This window comes from Lutra lutra, chromosome 2 (genome assembly GCF_902655055.1).
Source record: "Lutra lutra chromosome 2, mLutLut1.2, whole genome shotgun sequence".
NCBI lineage: Eukaryota > Metazoa > Chordata > Mammalia > Carnivora > Mustelidae > Lutra > Lutra lutra.
The window spans coordinates 3,065,498-3,082,748 of NC_062279.1; the positions used below are offsets into that span (position 1 = coordinate 3,065,498).

The 17,251-nt window shown below is 44.9% G+C and overlaps 1 protein-coding gene across 3 annotated transcripts in view; it reads right to left on the reverse strand.

Annotated features, from left to right (window-relative positions):
• Positions 1-17,251, reverse strand: part of CSMD1 (CUB and Sushi multiple domains 1) — a 2,014,336-nt gene that overhangs the window by 166,473 nt on the left and 1,830,612 nt on the right. For all 3 annotated transcript variants that reach the window (XM_047713603.1, XM_047713595.1, XM_047713613.1), the window contains one exon: positions 9,211-9,420. In XM_047713603.1, coding sequence (XP_047569559.1) covers positions 9,211-9,420 — 210 coding nt within the window. The remainder of the gene's footprint in view (positions 1-9,210; positions 9,421-17,251) is intronic.

Genomic DNA, 17,251 nt, shown 5'->3' on the forward strand with positions numbered 1-17,251 from the left:
TGAGCAGAGAGCCCGATGTGAGGCTCGATCCCAGGACCCTGAGATCATGACCTGAGCCGAAGGCAGAGGCTTTAACCACTGAGCCACCCAGGCACCCCATAAGAAGATTTTTATTATTGGTAATAAATAACCTTTCTCCCAACAATAGCTAGCCCCTCAAGGTCCTGGAGACCTCACTTCCAAAATTCCTTAGAGACTTACATCATCCATAATCTCCTTTGTCCTCACCCACCATAGAGTCCATCCCTACTCTGCCTTTAAAAACTCTGACTGTAATCTGGTTCGGGGTCCAAGTCCCTACTCCTCTGTGCCAGGTATACTTGGGCCCAAGCTTAAGCTTGTCAAATAAACCCTCATGTGATTGCATCAGTGCTCGGCTCCTTGCTGGTCTCTCAGACACGAAAACTGGGGCATAACACTATTTTTTTTTTAAAGTTCCTGTAGAACTTTTTAAAGTTCTGTGCTATCAATTACTGTGCAAGCAATTACTCTCAGTACAATCTTTTTAATAAAATAGTTTATGCAATAAATTATATTTACATTTTCAATATAATGAAGATCCTGTGAAGTTGACACAGAGTGTCTCTGCAAATTCCAGAATCGTGAAATACATTTTAAATTGTAACAGTATAGTTAAACAGTATAGTTAAACCCTCTCTGTAGCTTGCAGATTAAAAAATCCTTAATTTCATTTCATTACTTCTTTTGATATTTGCAATTGTGTGTGTCCGGACAAGAGTCAGATAAACAGCTCAGGCATGACCACAAGCAGAGAGCAGAAATCAGGAGATGCATCAATGCAAAGGTCTTTCAGCAGCTGGAGGTAATGCCGGGCACTGGCTCCCCCAGGGTGTGGAACAAGGAAGAACCTCCAGGGAGACAAAGTCCCCCCCAGGGAGCCATGCAGGAATCCACCTGTCCCACAAGTCCGCTCAGATGTCCCCTGGACTAGCACAGGAGGAGGGAGGGCTGTCTGCTCTACAAGGTCAGAGTGGAAATCTCATAGGGTGGTCCACGCAGGGCACTTTATAAACTGCGGTGTGCTAAAAATCTATTCCATTTTATTTGTAGCACATCTGATTATTAATAGGGAATTACATGCACGATATAGGGATACTAAGAGGAAAGAAGTTGCTGGAGGATTCTTAACTCAACATCCTCTTTTGAATGGAGGTTTTTAGAACTCAGTATGGAGATAAAACTTTCCTTTATACAAAAATCAAAAATTTGCCAATAATATGATGAGTTTTCTGGGGCTGCTTTTTGGTGAGGCTACATTATAACACAGAATTCCTAAGACCATGAGAAGGAGAAATTATCTAGTTAAGGACTTCTTCCAGCACCATAATCACAATTATTAATGAAATTCAAAGCTCTAATAATTGTTTGCAAAAGAAAAGGGGCTTTTAGCTTACAAATTTCCGATTTGCAATCTAGCATCAAGACAATATTCGCACAGCCTACAAAGGTGTTATCTAATTTTATTCTTCTTCATCTTATAAACTATAATATTTGACTGTGGAAATTTACAAAGTACCAGATTTCAAGAGAAAAAAAAAAAATCTAGAGCTGTCCAAAAGAAAAGAGCATTCTAACCTATACAAAAAAAAAAAAAAAATTGCCTTGAAGGAACATACCTCACAAACTAATGGCATGTCTGTCATTATCAATTGCTTTATGAACTCACCACTTCCTGCTTGAAAACTAGAAGCTTAGAAAACTGTGCAGTGAGTATGAAGATAGGGACCGTTCGGACAGACAATCAACCCAAATCAGCGTGTCTCCCTCTCTTTCCACTACATATGCATGAACACACAGAAGCACACAGATGCGAGCATGTGCACACGTACACACCTGCACACAAGCACCCCCACACGTTCACACACACACACTGGCAGGTGCATACACATTCACTCATGCACGTGTGCACACACACACACACACACACACTCCTCTTCTCTTCCCCTTACTGTGCCCCTTCCTCCCCGCAACAACTTGGCCAACACCCAGCAAGGCTGCCTGCCGCTCCCGAGAGCCCCCCACACTGAAAGCCGCGGCCGGATGGCTCAGCAAATACCCACGGTGTGTGACGTGCCTGCTTGCTCCCTTGTTCTTTGGGTCTAAATTTACTTTACGGACCCACGTTCATGAAAAGAACAGGATCCCACCCATACTGTGTCTCAACGAGCAGCCGGTTTCCTTCTTTATCAGACTCTTTCAGAATGAGATCAGCAGTGTGTTCTCACTCTTGTTTTGCTTGAAATATAATAAACTCTGCTGGAGATATGCGTCTTCTAACACATGGCACAGCTGCTAGTAAACCCACAGACACGCACACACGTGTTCGATGGACGGCGGGTACCGCGTGGGAAGGATCGAATAAAACTCCGTCCTGCACGGCACCTCCTCCCTGGAAGATCCTGTGCACACTCGGCAGTGCCCCTGGGGCACCGACACCAGCTTCAATTATGACAATATGTTACCAACGAGGGAACAGATAATAGAGACTCCTAATGAGTCATCCCGTGAAGGAGCGGTTAACCCACGTGCACGCAGACTCCCACGTGTCCGCTCACAGCCACGGCCTGTGCCGTGAGGGAAGTTTGCAGACGCGTCCACCTCTACGCAGAGCGTGGCTCTGAAGCCTCCTCAGGTGTGCGACTTCCCGCCCTGAGAAAAATCCCGGCTGGGGGCCCAGCAGCACCTAAGCCACATGGCAGCTGGTAGGATTTCCCGAGGGCACCGCACGTGAGCTCCCTGAGTCCTAGACCGGCTGTTAGGGCAGCTGGGACGGCAGATCTCTCTCCCCGAGTAACAAGGTAATGACCCTGGCTCTCACTTGGAAGTCAGATTACCCCCTACCCACCCCAGTGCTCCTTCCCGGTTATATAAACTCCCTGACCCCAGTCCCTCCTGGTGAAGCCGGCCTCCACCTTCGCTAAGGTCGCAGCCAATCCCATGCTTTTCGGGCTGCCCGGAGCCCCGGCTGGGGTGGGAAGCCAAGCGGCCTGCTCCGGACGGCGACTATGATCAGGTCTCGTGCTTCGAGCGACCAAGGAGGAGGGCTCAGCCGACTTTTCTCGTGGAGAAATGTCTGATTTTAATCAACAGGAACTGTTGGGGGTCCCAGGGACGACACACTGCCCTGAGAATCCACTTCCTCGACCGCCTCAGAAGCTTGGGGAGGACGGACTGGGGAGCACGCAGCAAATCTCACCTGAGATGCCGTCACCCAGGAGACACAGCTGACATGTACTGTCCAGTGTGTTTGGGTGCAGATGGACAGTCTCCTAAGGGAGGAGCTGACTGAGACCGTTACTTCTCCTTTTGGCCAACCCGCAAAAGGAAAAGCAAATCCACACTATCTGCAGGAGAAGGCGGGTCAGCTTTCAAGGTGGACCACCACTGCGGGGGGCACTTTCTGCCTCTTGAACTAGGATGCCCCAGAGGGGATGGGAATGGATGCAGCTACCAGCTGTCCACGGTTTTTAGCGTTTTTTTAAAATGTGAGATAATCTTCCATAGAAAGAGCTGCCTGTTGAGAACTTGATTCCCACATGTAGATGGGGGAGAAGGACAGAGGAGACCCCAGCCTCGCTCTTCCTGTTAACGCAGGACGGCTCAGAATGTCACTGTGAAAGCAAGGAGAGCAACTCTGTTTTAGAAGCACAGGAGTTTCATGCAGAAAAGTGCGGTGGTGTCGACCAGGGACAGTCGGTGAGCCTGCACGGACGGCTCGAAGGTACCGTCAGCTGCTCACTGCACACAGAGGCAGTTTGATTGCCTTTCCTCCTAAAGGGGAAAAAATCTGCTTCTACAAATCAACATCTCCTTTCTCCCAGAGTCAATTCACTCAAATCCACAGTTTTAGGATTCAATAAATGAATAAATTAAAAAAATAAATAAATAAAGGTGCTTAGTACCTAGAGCAAAAGGAAAATGAAGAAGAGTAGATCTTTGAAGAAAGAAGGCGTTTTTACTCCCTAGTGCTAAAGTAATTAAAATTACCTAGTTCTTTTCCGGCATGACATTATTACATGTTAATGTAAGAAAGAGACACAGAGAGAGAGGAATATTCAACTTCTCCAAATGTTGACTTACAAAATCCGAAAGCAAAAGAGAGTCACTAAAATTCTTAATGACCCCAAATTTCACAAACATTATGAAAACCTCAGTAACAATAAGCCTACACCCTTATGAAAAGAGGAAGAAAACACACTGGATTTTGTCTTCCATAGGGAATCCTTTGTTTGGGTCTGGGAAAATAACTATTATCTACATCTATCAATCTCAAGCAATGCAGCCTCGTGTGTCTAATCACAGGTGTGCAATGGGAGTGCCAGTGGAATCGTGCCATGGTCTTCCCGATGTCCGCTATATTTTCCAAAATCTAAAGAACTGATAAATATCTTCATGCTACCCTTCTGTTTTCAGCCTTTGACTTAGAAATAGGGCACATGAACGCAATTTTATTCAACACAGCTTCTCACCTTCCATATCTCAAGTTCTGTAAAAGTCATTTAACTTCTAGACAGCTACATCCAATGTACCATTTTTGACCTTTCCACGGCCATAAATAAATGACAGGGTTTCAGAACAAGGGATATGGCAGAGACATCGTTGAGAATGACAAGTTTTATCTGCATGACTTATGCATCTTCGTATGAGTTATTAATTATAAGCTTAACTTATAAATCTCAAGTAGGACCTAGGAATTTTGATGTGACATACAAGTCAGAACGGTGTCATTTTGCCCATTTATAAATTTTATAAAATGAGAAACACTGATAAACTCCCAAATTGTCATTACTGTCAGATATGATACCCTTCAAGAAATTGGAACACCTCAAATTCATGTTCCCATTCGTTTTATTTAACTTATATTTACAGCTCTAATTTATAGGAAATTAATTGCCTACAATAAAAGGATATCTTTCTTAGGAATTATTTGTTTATTTATTTATTTTTTGACGTGGATACTTAGAGTCAGGCGTCAAGTAAATAAAACATTGGCTCAGGCAACCAGATGTTTGGCCTAGATGAGAATTCACCAAATAAAACATTTAAAGGCCACAGAGGCAGCATCAGTGATCAAAGCTTGCAGGGACTAAAGGAAACTTTTGAAATCAATGCCTTTCCCATCCGTGGGGGCCATCACTAGGACACCTGAGGGAGCTGTCCCTCTGTGTGAACACGAACCGAAAGTTTGCAGATTCTGACATTGCAAGATACAGGAAAGTGGATCTATGGATATTTTACAAATCGTATGAAATCTGATTCTAAATATTTAAAAGTTAAATTAAAAAAAATAATATTTGGGGGGCGCCTGGTGGCACAGTCTTTTAGCATCTGCCTTCGGATCAGGTCATCATCCCAGGGTCCTGGGATCAAGCTCTGCATCAGGCTCCCGGCTCAGCAGGAAGCCTGCTTCTCCCTCTGCTGCTCCCCCTGCTTGTGCTCTCTCTCGCTGTGTCTCTCTCATATAAATGAAATCTTTAGAGAAAATATATATAATAATATTGTGCCAGCCAACAGCAGCAACATATGACCTCTTGTCTAGATAATTTCTATTTAGACTCTGTGTGTGTGTATGTGTTTATTTTAGACCATTCTTTTTGGAATCGAGTAATTGAAAGCTTTAAAAGTGGGTAGATATGGCCTAAATCACCCTACCTGGAAAATATCAAAAGAAATAAAACAAAAAGTATTTTTGAACTCTAGAGGTTAGCATTATGTAAGATAAAATGTAGTTTCAAAACTATACTATAGTTCCGAAACTTTCACGTATTTGATTTTTTGAGGCCACAAAGGAAAGAAAAGTTCAATTTTGAATTCAGTATTAAAAATATTTAAAATGGAGAAGACTTTTCAAAAGTTCTTGAGATCATAAGAGATAAATCACTTAATTGGAAGTTTATGGAAGACATTGTAATTATCCACATCTTTCTTGTTGACTCACACATCAAGATCATGCCAACCGAGTAACAGACGGCACCTTATAAGAACCAAGTTTAAAATGATGATCATGAACGCAATGTTCATACTTCAATAGACTATGCTTCAATAGAAATAGTTAGAGGGTCAAGAGACCAGATACATAAAAATAGGAAAGAGAGGCATGAATTCATCGTAAATATTGTTCAAGTTTTAAGTTCAGCCACATGAACAGATGAAGGGATGTGGCAAAGGGAAGATGTGTTGAAGTGAAACGCACATCTCTCTCAGACACCTGCAGAAGCCTTCTCACCAGGAAAGGGGAGAGAAGCCTCCCAAGACACACACACACACACACACACACACACACACCCTCTCTCCCTTCTCTGTTCCCAGAAATGCCTTCATTCCACGACCTTCCTCTACCCTACAGCCTAGGTAAGACTTGGGAGCACCTCTGTTTGCCTAGGACCTGATGAGGCATATACCTTCCAAATTCTCATTCTTGGTCTGGGAAATGGTTAGCTGAGCTGCTTGTTCTCACTGATGGGTCAGAACAAAACGCACGCTAACTCGGCACGTGTCTCCCTCCACAGGTCCCCCTCCCTTGGCACCCTCCACCGGAGACAGCGGCCAATGATCTTGTGAGCAGGTCTGCCTCTGGGTAAGACCTTCTCCAGCCCACCACCCACCATGGCCTCTCGGGCTTCCCCACGCCCAGTGCCCATAGGCTTGTTTCTCTTCTCTGTAGAGGAAGACCCCTTTTGCCTAACCCTGAAGACCTGTGCTGATCTTATGGTTAGAGCGTTGTTCTTTCTATTGCAATAGACCTCTTCCCCCAGGGCCATAAACAATGCCTTCCAATAACATCTCTCCCTACTCAGGTTGCTTGGCATTTAATTGTAGATACCAGGGGTGTTCATGCCTTAGTCTCTGAAGTAAGAAGAATCAATGTGTTGAAGAGTTTTAAGCGTCTGACAGTTTTCTAGGAGAAAGATGAGGCTGGTTAGGAGGAGGTGTGTAATGTAGACAGAGGGACCTGCCAGGACCCAAGAGATAGAGCGGAGCTGGGGCAGGGATGATGGCACAGTGTCTGGGGCAGCAGAAGGGACAAGGAGTCACGAGTAGCCCCGGGTTTACAGCCCAAACAACCGTCTAAAATATGCCCTGTTTACTCAGAGGGCTGGGGAAGACGGGAAGATGAGCCAACCCAGAAAAGCGAACCATGTGCTCAGTGCTGCACACAGGGTTCCAACGCCGGCATGAAGCCGGGGGTCGGGGCAGCAGCAGACAGACATCTGGTTCCAGGGCGCGTGGAACTTGAATGGGCGAGATCAGCAGGAGATCTATCCACTGCTCGTCGCGGCCGCCGCCTCTGAATCCAGCAGTGTTGGGGACACTCAGGGGAAGTGAACAATGAAAATAGGGGGCTCCAAGGGAGACCTGCATGGAAGTTGTGAGTCCAAGAGCAAAGGAGAAGGAAGCTGCTGGTGGACAGTGGAATCGCCAAAAGAGATGTGTTGTCCCGCAGAGCAGGGGAGGGGGCACCGAGCCAGCAGTGGGGGAGGCGGGGAATGCCACCGAGGAGCACAGGACAGGATGCGTGCCCATGGGGGTGAGCACGTGGGGGTGCCGCGGGGGTGCGACGGTGGCTAGAAGGCTGAATGAGCACAGGAAAGACAAGGTGGGAAGAGATGGAAACGGAGAAAGCCGCTGTCCAGGAAGGCTCAAGAAATCTCTCCTGGAACTGGGATGCTGAAGAAACATGAGTCAAAGATACACTAAAAATTACATGTAAATAGATGTGTGTGGGCCCACCTGTGTGTGTGCTTCTGTATGTGTGTGCATGTGTCTTTGTGTGCACCTGTGTGTGCCTGTGTACATGTGCATGCCTATGTGTGTGTGTGGCCCTGTGTGTGCATGAGTCTGTGTGTGTGCATGTGTCTGTTCACACCTGTGTGTGTGCACATGCCTGTGTATGTGCCCCATGTATGTGCTTCTGTATGTGTGTGTGTGTCTCTGTGTGCATCTGTGTGTGCCTGTGTACATTTGCATGCCTATGTGTGTGTGCGGCCCTGCGTGTGCATGAGTCTGTGTGTGTACATGTGTTCACCCCTGTGTGTGTGCACATGCCTGTGTATGTGTGTGCAGCTGTGTGTCTCTGTGTGCACTTCTGTGTGTTTCCCTGTAAGTACACACATATGTTTGTTCACTCCTGTGTACGCACACACCTGTGTATGTGCACCTGAGTGTGTGTGTGTGCATGCGCATCTCCCAAGCAGGAGGTGACACTTTCCTAAGGGGTGAGGGGAGGAGGTCGAGCTGGAAGCAATGAAGACCCTGTGCCCACGGAGGGTTTATCACGCCTCCTGCCCTGTTCCTCCCTGGCCCCGCCTTTATTCCCCCATTTTGGCCTCCTACCTGGACTTTGTATTTGAAGAGACCCCAAGTTTAGAAATATAAATGCATATTTTATATTTAAGTAACGACTTAAGTAACAATGTCTAAAACTTCAACATAAAATACCATCACCTTTTAGTAAGAAAATAGTAAAGCCCTTAATTTCAAACTCAGTCTACGTAATTAAAGAGAGCGAGGATTTAACCACCTTGAAAAACAAGAAAAAAAGCCCTATTGACATTCTCAGCTTCGTCTGACTTAACAATATTCAAGAAAGGCCTCCTAAATTATTGGGTACAAGAGGAAAATGTCGAGCTTTCTCCCATGTCAGAAATGGCTCAATAATGCTGGCTTCAGACTTGTCTAAGAGTCTTATATTTAGGTGGTTTGAGGAAAGAAGAAATCCAGGCACTGGACTGGTTCTCTGACGTCATGTGAAATGGCTTCAATAATACCTTTAGACACTCTTTTGAGCTGAGACAAGGTCCCAAGCATGAGGGACACTGCCAGTCCCACTGCCACTGGGAGCGGACTCTTCGCTCCTTGGTCTGGAAGGGACATGATGGACCCGCGGCTCAGAGGACAGTGACAAGTGGGAGGAGGTGTGATGCTGAGTGGGTGACTCAGGAGTGTGATGTGGGCCGCGGGGAGGCAGTGACCGCTGGCAAGGCTTGAGTGAGGCTGTGGTGACAGCCGGGCAGGCGGGCCATGCTCCCCATCCGTGCCTCCGTTTGTGCGGACACGGACAGCCTGGGCTCTGTGACGTGGCCGGAAGCCCCTGGGCCCAGCCGCACACAGGTTTCACCAAACACGGAGGTCTGTATTTCAGTACCGTTTCAAGGGAGGAGGCATGTCCGCACGTCGTGGATCCCTTACCTTGGTAAGCGAGCTTAAACCCTTGCCGGTTCTGGGAGTGGTCGCTGTAGAAGTGGATGCGCGTTTCGTGCGTCGTACTGAGCAGGGCAGAGGGGGGGTCCGGACCACTGAACTGCCCGATCATGGGGCTCGTGTGGTAGGGGCCGTTTTGTATTTCCAGGTAGTCGTGATTAGCTTCCGTAGAAAAATTCAGAAACTGAATATGCGCACCTGGGAAAAAAACATGCAAAATTAATGGAAGTGACTATCAAAATGTGTAAGATCAATGCTTATCCAAAGTGATTCAAACTCTATTGGTCTCCCCACACGAATTCTCCAGGAGGAGAACAGCTCAGTCTGGGTGCCAGACAGCTCCCAGCTCCCGCCACAACACACCTCAGTTCAGTGTCGCCTATGCCACCCACTGCCGCTGTGATCTTTGCCCACGTCATTAACGTCCCTAAAGTCAGCGGCTTGGTGCAGTGTGATTACCAGGAGTACATCACAGAGACATGCAGGTACAATACTTAGAATAATGACTGGCACTCGCACCTGGCAATGATTTTGTCCAGCTCTGTTACATTATTACAGCCATAAACGCAAGGTTGTAATTCTGTGTCTAATCATCCGTGCACTCATTTACAACTTTATCGAGAAAGAAGCCAAAATGGGTCTAAGAAAATGCCCTAGGCTTTCCAAGTGGCCTTTAAATGGATGGTCATCCCGCCACAGGAGCGACTTGCTAGTTTAACAAGTGATCATTTCAATTGTGTCATGCACATGAAGCACATTATGGATGTTTGCAAGAAACCTGATCCAAAAATCCCACTGTAATTTACACACTTCATTCAAGAGCCTAGCACGGGTCGCACACCAAAGGACTGTCCAAATGACCAGTGTCACTGGTATCATATTCATCTTAGAGGATAATTTAGAATCATTTAGAGGAAATTCCTCTTGATAATTTAGAAGAATGTCAGATTTAGAGGAAATCAAAATCAGAATCATTTAGTTATTTGTTATAACTTCATGGCATTTTTTGAAAATTTATTTGACTACTGTGACTGAAATATTTTAAGTCACTTAAATAGTTGACAGAGGGCTCAAAAGGCATTTGTTTTTACATAAATCCATGCAACTAATTTAGGTTTGTAAAGCCTAAACTGAGAATTCCAATAGCCATTACCAATTACTCTCCCAACCCATGAGAAAAGCGTTACTCTGTGTTATTCTCTCCCTTGATCACTAAGAGAAGCTTTATTTTTACTTCTTTCTCATCTAATATATCTGACACATGCTCGCTAGGTCTGGAAAAGTGAAGATAATGCTTACATGGGTTGCCTCACGTAAGTGTACGCAGAAGAAAAAGGATAATAAATGTTTCTACTTAGATACTGATGGGGAATACAGTTATCACGAGCAGCATTCAGTGCAAAGGGAGGAAGAAAAGTCCAAGTAGAGTAGGAAAGAGAAACACAGGCACTCAGGACACGGATCGTGATCCCAGAAGAATGATTCTATCGATGATGGAGAGAACTTTGTGAGGAAGCATTGAGGGATAATCAGTGGCTGTTTGTGTCTGGGAGTAAATGTGAGGCCAACCACCAAGCAAACACTTTTCTCGCAATTACCCAGCAAAGTCCTTATCAGTACCATCACGATTTGACAGGCGAGCAAGCGAAGGGTCTGGGGTGCTGGGTGTTATGTCCAGGGTAGCAACGGACACACAGAGCTACATTCACACCTGAGTCCAGCTGGCGAAATGCTCACATTCCTGGTTTGCAAATGGGCTGCGCGAGAGCTAACAACCTCAAGACGCTGGAAATATTCCAGTTCAGATTGGAGAAGACTGCTTGTGTTAAGTCTGTTCAACCGTGACAGCGAGAGGAAGGACGGAAGAGATAGAATGTGGGAAACCTCAGGCTGGCTCAGTTGGAAAAGTGTGTGACTCTTGATCTCAGAGCCAAGAGTCCAAGCCTTACCTTGGGTGTAGAGATTCTTGAAAATAAGATAAGATAAAATGAAATAAAATAGACTTAAAAACCTAAAAGGACATGGGAAACTTTAGGAAGGGAACCAGGAAGCAAGAAGCAGAGGAAAAACCTGGCCTCAGGGAAAGATCTTTAACCAGCCAATCAAAATTAGAATCATTTTAGAATGAGTAATTAAATTCCTGTGACACTAGCAGCACTTGAGCCATCAGGGAAGAGGGATCCTGGTCTGCCCAGGTCTTGGCCACCCCAGTGTTACATACAATATAGGAGTAGGCGGTAATACTACAACTTAAACCATTTCTGTAAATATTTTTAAAATGTTAAGTAATTCACTTTGTTGAAGAACCATCAATGAAGTGTTCATTTTTTTCCCTAAATTTCAACAAATATGTTGGTCAAATTTGGAAGCAGAAATAAGGGTGGTGGGGATTGAGGGAGGAAGGAGAGAAGGAGAGAAGGATAGGACTGGAGGAGAGAGCAGGGGAGGAGGGAAGGTGGGTGGAAGGAGGAGGGGAAGAGGGAGGAGCGAAGGAGGGGAGGAAGGGAAGAGGGAAGGAGGGAGAAGAGGAGGAGGGAAGGAGGGAGGAGGGGAGGAAGATACTTAATTTAAAGAGGGAGGAGGGGAGGGAGGACTAGTGGATCTCTGGACTCTGAAGGCCCTGTCCACACTCAGGCAGCTGAGCTCCTGGACCACTTAGCAACCTGCATACGCACTGGATTTATTCCCTCACTCACTGTTGAATTAGAAACAAGGTTTCCTTTTGTAGCAGGGCCCAGAGATCTGATAAGAGAGCTTATTACTAATAACCTGTCCTTTTTCTGAGTTAGTCTGTGCCTAGGTCAGGGCTGCTGAGCCCTGTGGTCTAGAATTTCAGGGACACCCGTCACATTCATCACCATGAGGCATAACGCGGACATGGGAGCAACCACAAACAACCCCAGAATTACTGACATTTCTGTCCATGTCCCAAAGTGCAGCGACCATGGGGAATTAGCGTGAGACCAGACACTCACAGAACACATTCACAATTTGGGGATCAAATCAAATCAAAGAGCAGGGAAATGGCTTCAAATCGGCTCATTTCAGATATGCACACGCAGACCTCGGATGTATTTGTCCAGAGATACATTTTGAAATTCACAGAATTACATAGTCGGGGAAGAAACCGAAGGCGGCAAGCAGGTCAGGGGCAAAGCCGTCAAAGACGGACAAAATCTCAAAGTGACGGAAACAGTAAGAGTGGTCCTTACTGATTTGGGATTAAACTTGACATGGAAATAGAATGGCAATTATAATTTTAGGAGAAAAATTAGCATTTTAAGCAGGATAAAGTACCCAGCCACATTTCAAACCTCCTAATACACATCAGGAAATGGAACAGAACAGACCCCAGCATTAATCTGGTTTAAAATGGAATTATTCAGCTATCAGAATTTCAGTGACTTGTATCGAGTTTGGCATCATGAAGCCAGAATGAAGGGACTGATAGAAGCATTACTTAGCTGTCCTCTTATCATCTCTCCAAACGCTGTAAAAATGTGTCACTGCAACAAGAATCCATCTGAATGTCCATTTGGTGACTGACATAGCGCGTTAACGCTGTGCTCATCTGATCACCGTTCGCGCCGAAAACCAAGTGTCAGTAAAAGTCACCCGCACAAAGGGTTTTTGACTTCAGATTTGACAAAACTTTAAACACTAATGTGGCCGTGACTTCTGAGTTAAACCTCGTGCTCTAGTCGATAGACCTTGTGAATACGACGTGCTCTAGTAAACACCTCCGGTGCGTCAGGAACTCCGGCAAAGCAGCGCACAGTGTAGGGCTGAGTGAACGCTCTGGAGAGTCCTTCACAGCCTTCCTGCACATGCCCGAGATGGCCAGAGACATGGTCAGTTTGGACAGCGGGACATGCAGAGCCGGAGGGTGGTTTTTAAATATGAAAGGTACGATAAAGCAAACACAAACAAACAAAAACGTGGTTGCATGTCTGCTGACTGTGACTTTAAAAAAACTCGAGAAAATAGAGACAGACATTCTGTGTCGATGGGGCTTGTGCCAAAGCAACACAAAACAGCAACCCAAATCTGTGAAAAGGAAAGAAAATGATGCAAAAATCATTAGAGAATCTACTGTAGCAGCAAAAAGCAGCCAACACCCCGATAGCCCCTTCCTCGCATCAGGCGTTACGTTGTTTCAGAAGAGCCCTGTGAGAATCGTGCTTTATGATATTTATTTATTCTGCTTATTTTTGATTTATTATCATTTTTAAAGATTGTATTTATTCATTAGAGAGAGCGCGCACACGAGTGAGAGCAACAGAGCGAGAGGGAGGGAGAAGGAGCAGGGGCAGAGGGAGAGGGAGAAGCAGGCTTCCCGCTGAGCAGGGAGCCAGACACAGGGCTCCATCCCAGGACCCTGAGATCATGACCTGAGGTGAAGGCAGACGCTTCACCAAGAGAGCTACCCAGGCGCCCCAATGATATTTAATTTAAAGATAAGGAAATGAGGTTCAAAACCATTGTGGTAATTTGTGCAAATCCATGGCACAGTGACTGATAGTGCTAAGCTTTCTACTCAACTCAGAGCCCCCAGACATGAGCACTCAGGACACCTGCTGTCCATCCCTTGGCTCAAAGTCCCCCCATCACTAGGAGAGCTGAGTTCTCTGCCCGAGAAGGATGCAGGAAATAGTTACCACTGGAACGAATAATTAGCAATGGGAGACAAAGCTGGTTTTCACATATTGCCAAAGCCACTACTCCTTTTGCCTGTTTAAACTATCGACTAACCTTGGGCATGGGAGAGAATGGGATAATCAAAAGGTTATTTCTCTAAGCTTGTAGCGGCTTTACTAATGAACTGGAGAAGCTCTCGGGCAGTCCCACACAATGCAGTTGCACGGAAAGACCCCAACGACCCTGAGGAAAATCCTCCATGATTGAAAAACATCAAGAAAGGCAGTGATACCATGTTCTGCATCAGCGTGTCGTTCAGGTAGCTGGGGGAGCTAAAGCATCTGGGCTCCCCAGTACAATAGTCACCAATGCCCCGAACAACCAAAAACCACACCTGAAAATTAAGAACCCAGGAATGCATGTGCAGATCCCCAGCATTTGAAGAAATGAGGAAACTAACTGTTAAAATATTGAAATGGAATTTATTTTTAAGAAAACTCTGGATCCCCTTTCCCTGTCTGGTCAGCAGTGCTGAGAGAGAGCATGGAGGGGGCAGCCACAGGAATTTCATTGTAACTACTGGACCCCTTCCTGCTAATGATTCTTGTATGAAGCCCAATCTGAGAACCACTGGGCTAAGCGATCGTTTCCCTTGGTACTTAGTATTGTAAGTTTAAGTACGTATTCACAATAACTGGTCTTCTCTCTGTGCCTTACGTAAGCAATACCCCCACCGCGCCCACTTCTTGATGAACTTCCCAGAGATACTACAACATACATTGTTTAAAATGGTTTCCCAAACCTCAGACAGAGAAAGGGCTGTTAGGAGATCCCCACCCCCACAGAGACACACGTGCACGCGCACACACACACACACACACACACACGTGCAGGCGAACTAGAATAGGGGCAGGTGGCGAGTAGCAACAGCAATGTGTCAATGCCCATGTTCACTTGGAAGAGCTGATTAGCTCTACCACATTTTTATTGTAAAGTATCCATCACATTATGCATTGAAGGAGGAAATGCTTTCCATCTTGCTTACCAAAATCATCCTAACAGCAGGAATTTTCCAGGTTAAACATCTGCAGTGACATCTCTAGAAACATATCTGCCCAATCTCCTTATCTGTCCCACTAATAGGACACAATATGGGAGATCAGAGAGGGAAGAAATTATTATTAAGGCCCATGACGCTCATCTTCGCTATGCCGCTGTTTGTTTCTGTGATAAGAAACTTCTAGAGTGTTTATTTATTTTTTTTAATTTTATTTATTTATTTGACAGAGAGATCACAAGTAGGCAGAGAGGCAGGCAGAGAGAGAGGAAGGGAAGCAGGCTCCCTGCTGTGCAGACAGCCCGATGCGGGGCTCGATCCCAGGACCCTGGGATCATGACCTGAGCTGAAGGCAGCGGCTTAACCCACTGAGCCACCCAGGCGCCCCTAAACTTCTAGAGTGTTTAACTTAAACTTTCAGATTCCTGAGTTCCAAACCCAAAGTTCCTTTCTCAAAATATCCAGGGCAGTGATCTGATGTCTGCCTATGACTTGGGTGGGTATAGGGGAACCTGTGGTCAAGATAAGGCTGAGGGAAAGGGAAGCCGTGAGGAGAACAGTAGTGCTGGAGATACAGAGAAGGAGTGAAATAGGAGAATCCACCGTGGGACGGACTGAGGAAAAGAGAAGAAGAAAGTGATGAATCTGAATTTGAATGGAATCTGTGACACCTTTGGGTGCCCCAGATGAAAAGACATCACAGGCAGCTGAAAATGGGGAGCTCAAATGTGTGTGTTTGAAAGCAAGGCAAGTGGTGTTTTGAGTGGTGGTGGTGTTTTGAGTCCTGTTATTATAAGGGAGCAATGGCAGACATGGATAAAATAAACTGACTTAAGAGTTTCAAAAATGTCATGGGGGGTTGAAAGTTAGGATGTAAAGTTTTCTCGACATCAGCAAAATGCTCTGTAATTTTTAAGCCTCAGAAAGCTTTTTTAGCAGGGATGAAAAAACCCCAAATATTCACCGTGTCAAGGGACCGCTACCACTTACATGCCTTCTCCCTCATTTGTAACTTCATGTTTAGAAGGATATTTATAGATAAAATTTATCACAAGCAAACCTGGGGCCTGACATTGAATCTGTAATATTACAGTTGATTCTTGAACAATGCAGATTTTTTACAGCACAGAACTATAAATGTATTTTCTCTTAAGATTTTCTTATTAACATTTTCTTTTCTCTAGCTCGCTTTATTGTAAGAATACAGTACATAATGAAAATACAACATACGGCGTGTGTTCATCGCCTGTTCATGTTATTGATAAGGCTTCTGATCAATAGTAGGTTATTATTAATTAAATTGTTTTGGAATCAAAAGTTATGCTTGAATCTTTGACTATATATACTGGGTCAGCACCCCAAACCCCAGGTTGTTCATGGCTCAACTGCATTCTGAAGCATAACTACATTTATTATAAAGAGGTAGGGATAATGACACTATTTTATACATATTTAGGATTTAAGACATAAAATTTCTTTTTGCCTTTTCTTCAAGATGCTTTCAAAACCCAATAGCATGCAATATCAAATATTTAAAGACTTAAATCGTTTAATTGTAACATTTCATAAATCTTTTCTTTCATTTTGGCATTTCTTCAAATAAATATTTTGTTTGAGTTCATAGATCATGACCCTAAGACAACTTGGCTGATTTCCCCCCCTGAATTATTATCTTTCATCTTGGCTTATGGGTAAGCAACATGAGGAAAAATGCCAGACAATAACCTTCTCCATCACAGAATGGTCAAGTTGGAAAAACAAGATAATGAAATATTTACATCTACTTATGAATAATATATTCCTCTTGAGATTTGAAAGGAAAATGGGACATACTTGGAATAATAATAACAATAATAATAATAAACCTGCTGAGTTCTTTCTTCTCTGCTTTTGCTGTTTAAAATGCCAAGCCCTGTGCTGAACGCCTCTGAATTGTTTTAGTTAGTCTTCGCCATAACCCTATGTGGCTCTTTTGGTTTTTCAGATGAGGAAAGCTCATATCCCGTTTCAGTAGATCGCACCCCAGCAGTTAGCGCTGCAGTGGGCCTGTGTTTCTCTGAATCTCTGCTTTTAACTACTGTGGTCATTTGTCTAATAAACCCATGACCCTCAACGGCCTTCAGATGCTGCTGGAATACGGGGGTCACAGGCATGTCCGATCCAAACCCACTGCCTGCCTGGTTCAACCATTGCATCCACCACATCCATATCTCAGATCCCCATGGAAGGGACACAGATGGCACTTGTGAGAAAAGCTGAGCTAATGTTGATTGAACATAGGGCAGAACTACTTCCCCATCGCTTGGAGCTGATGATTAAAAAACAAAACTACAC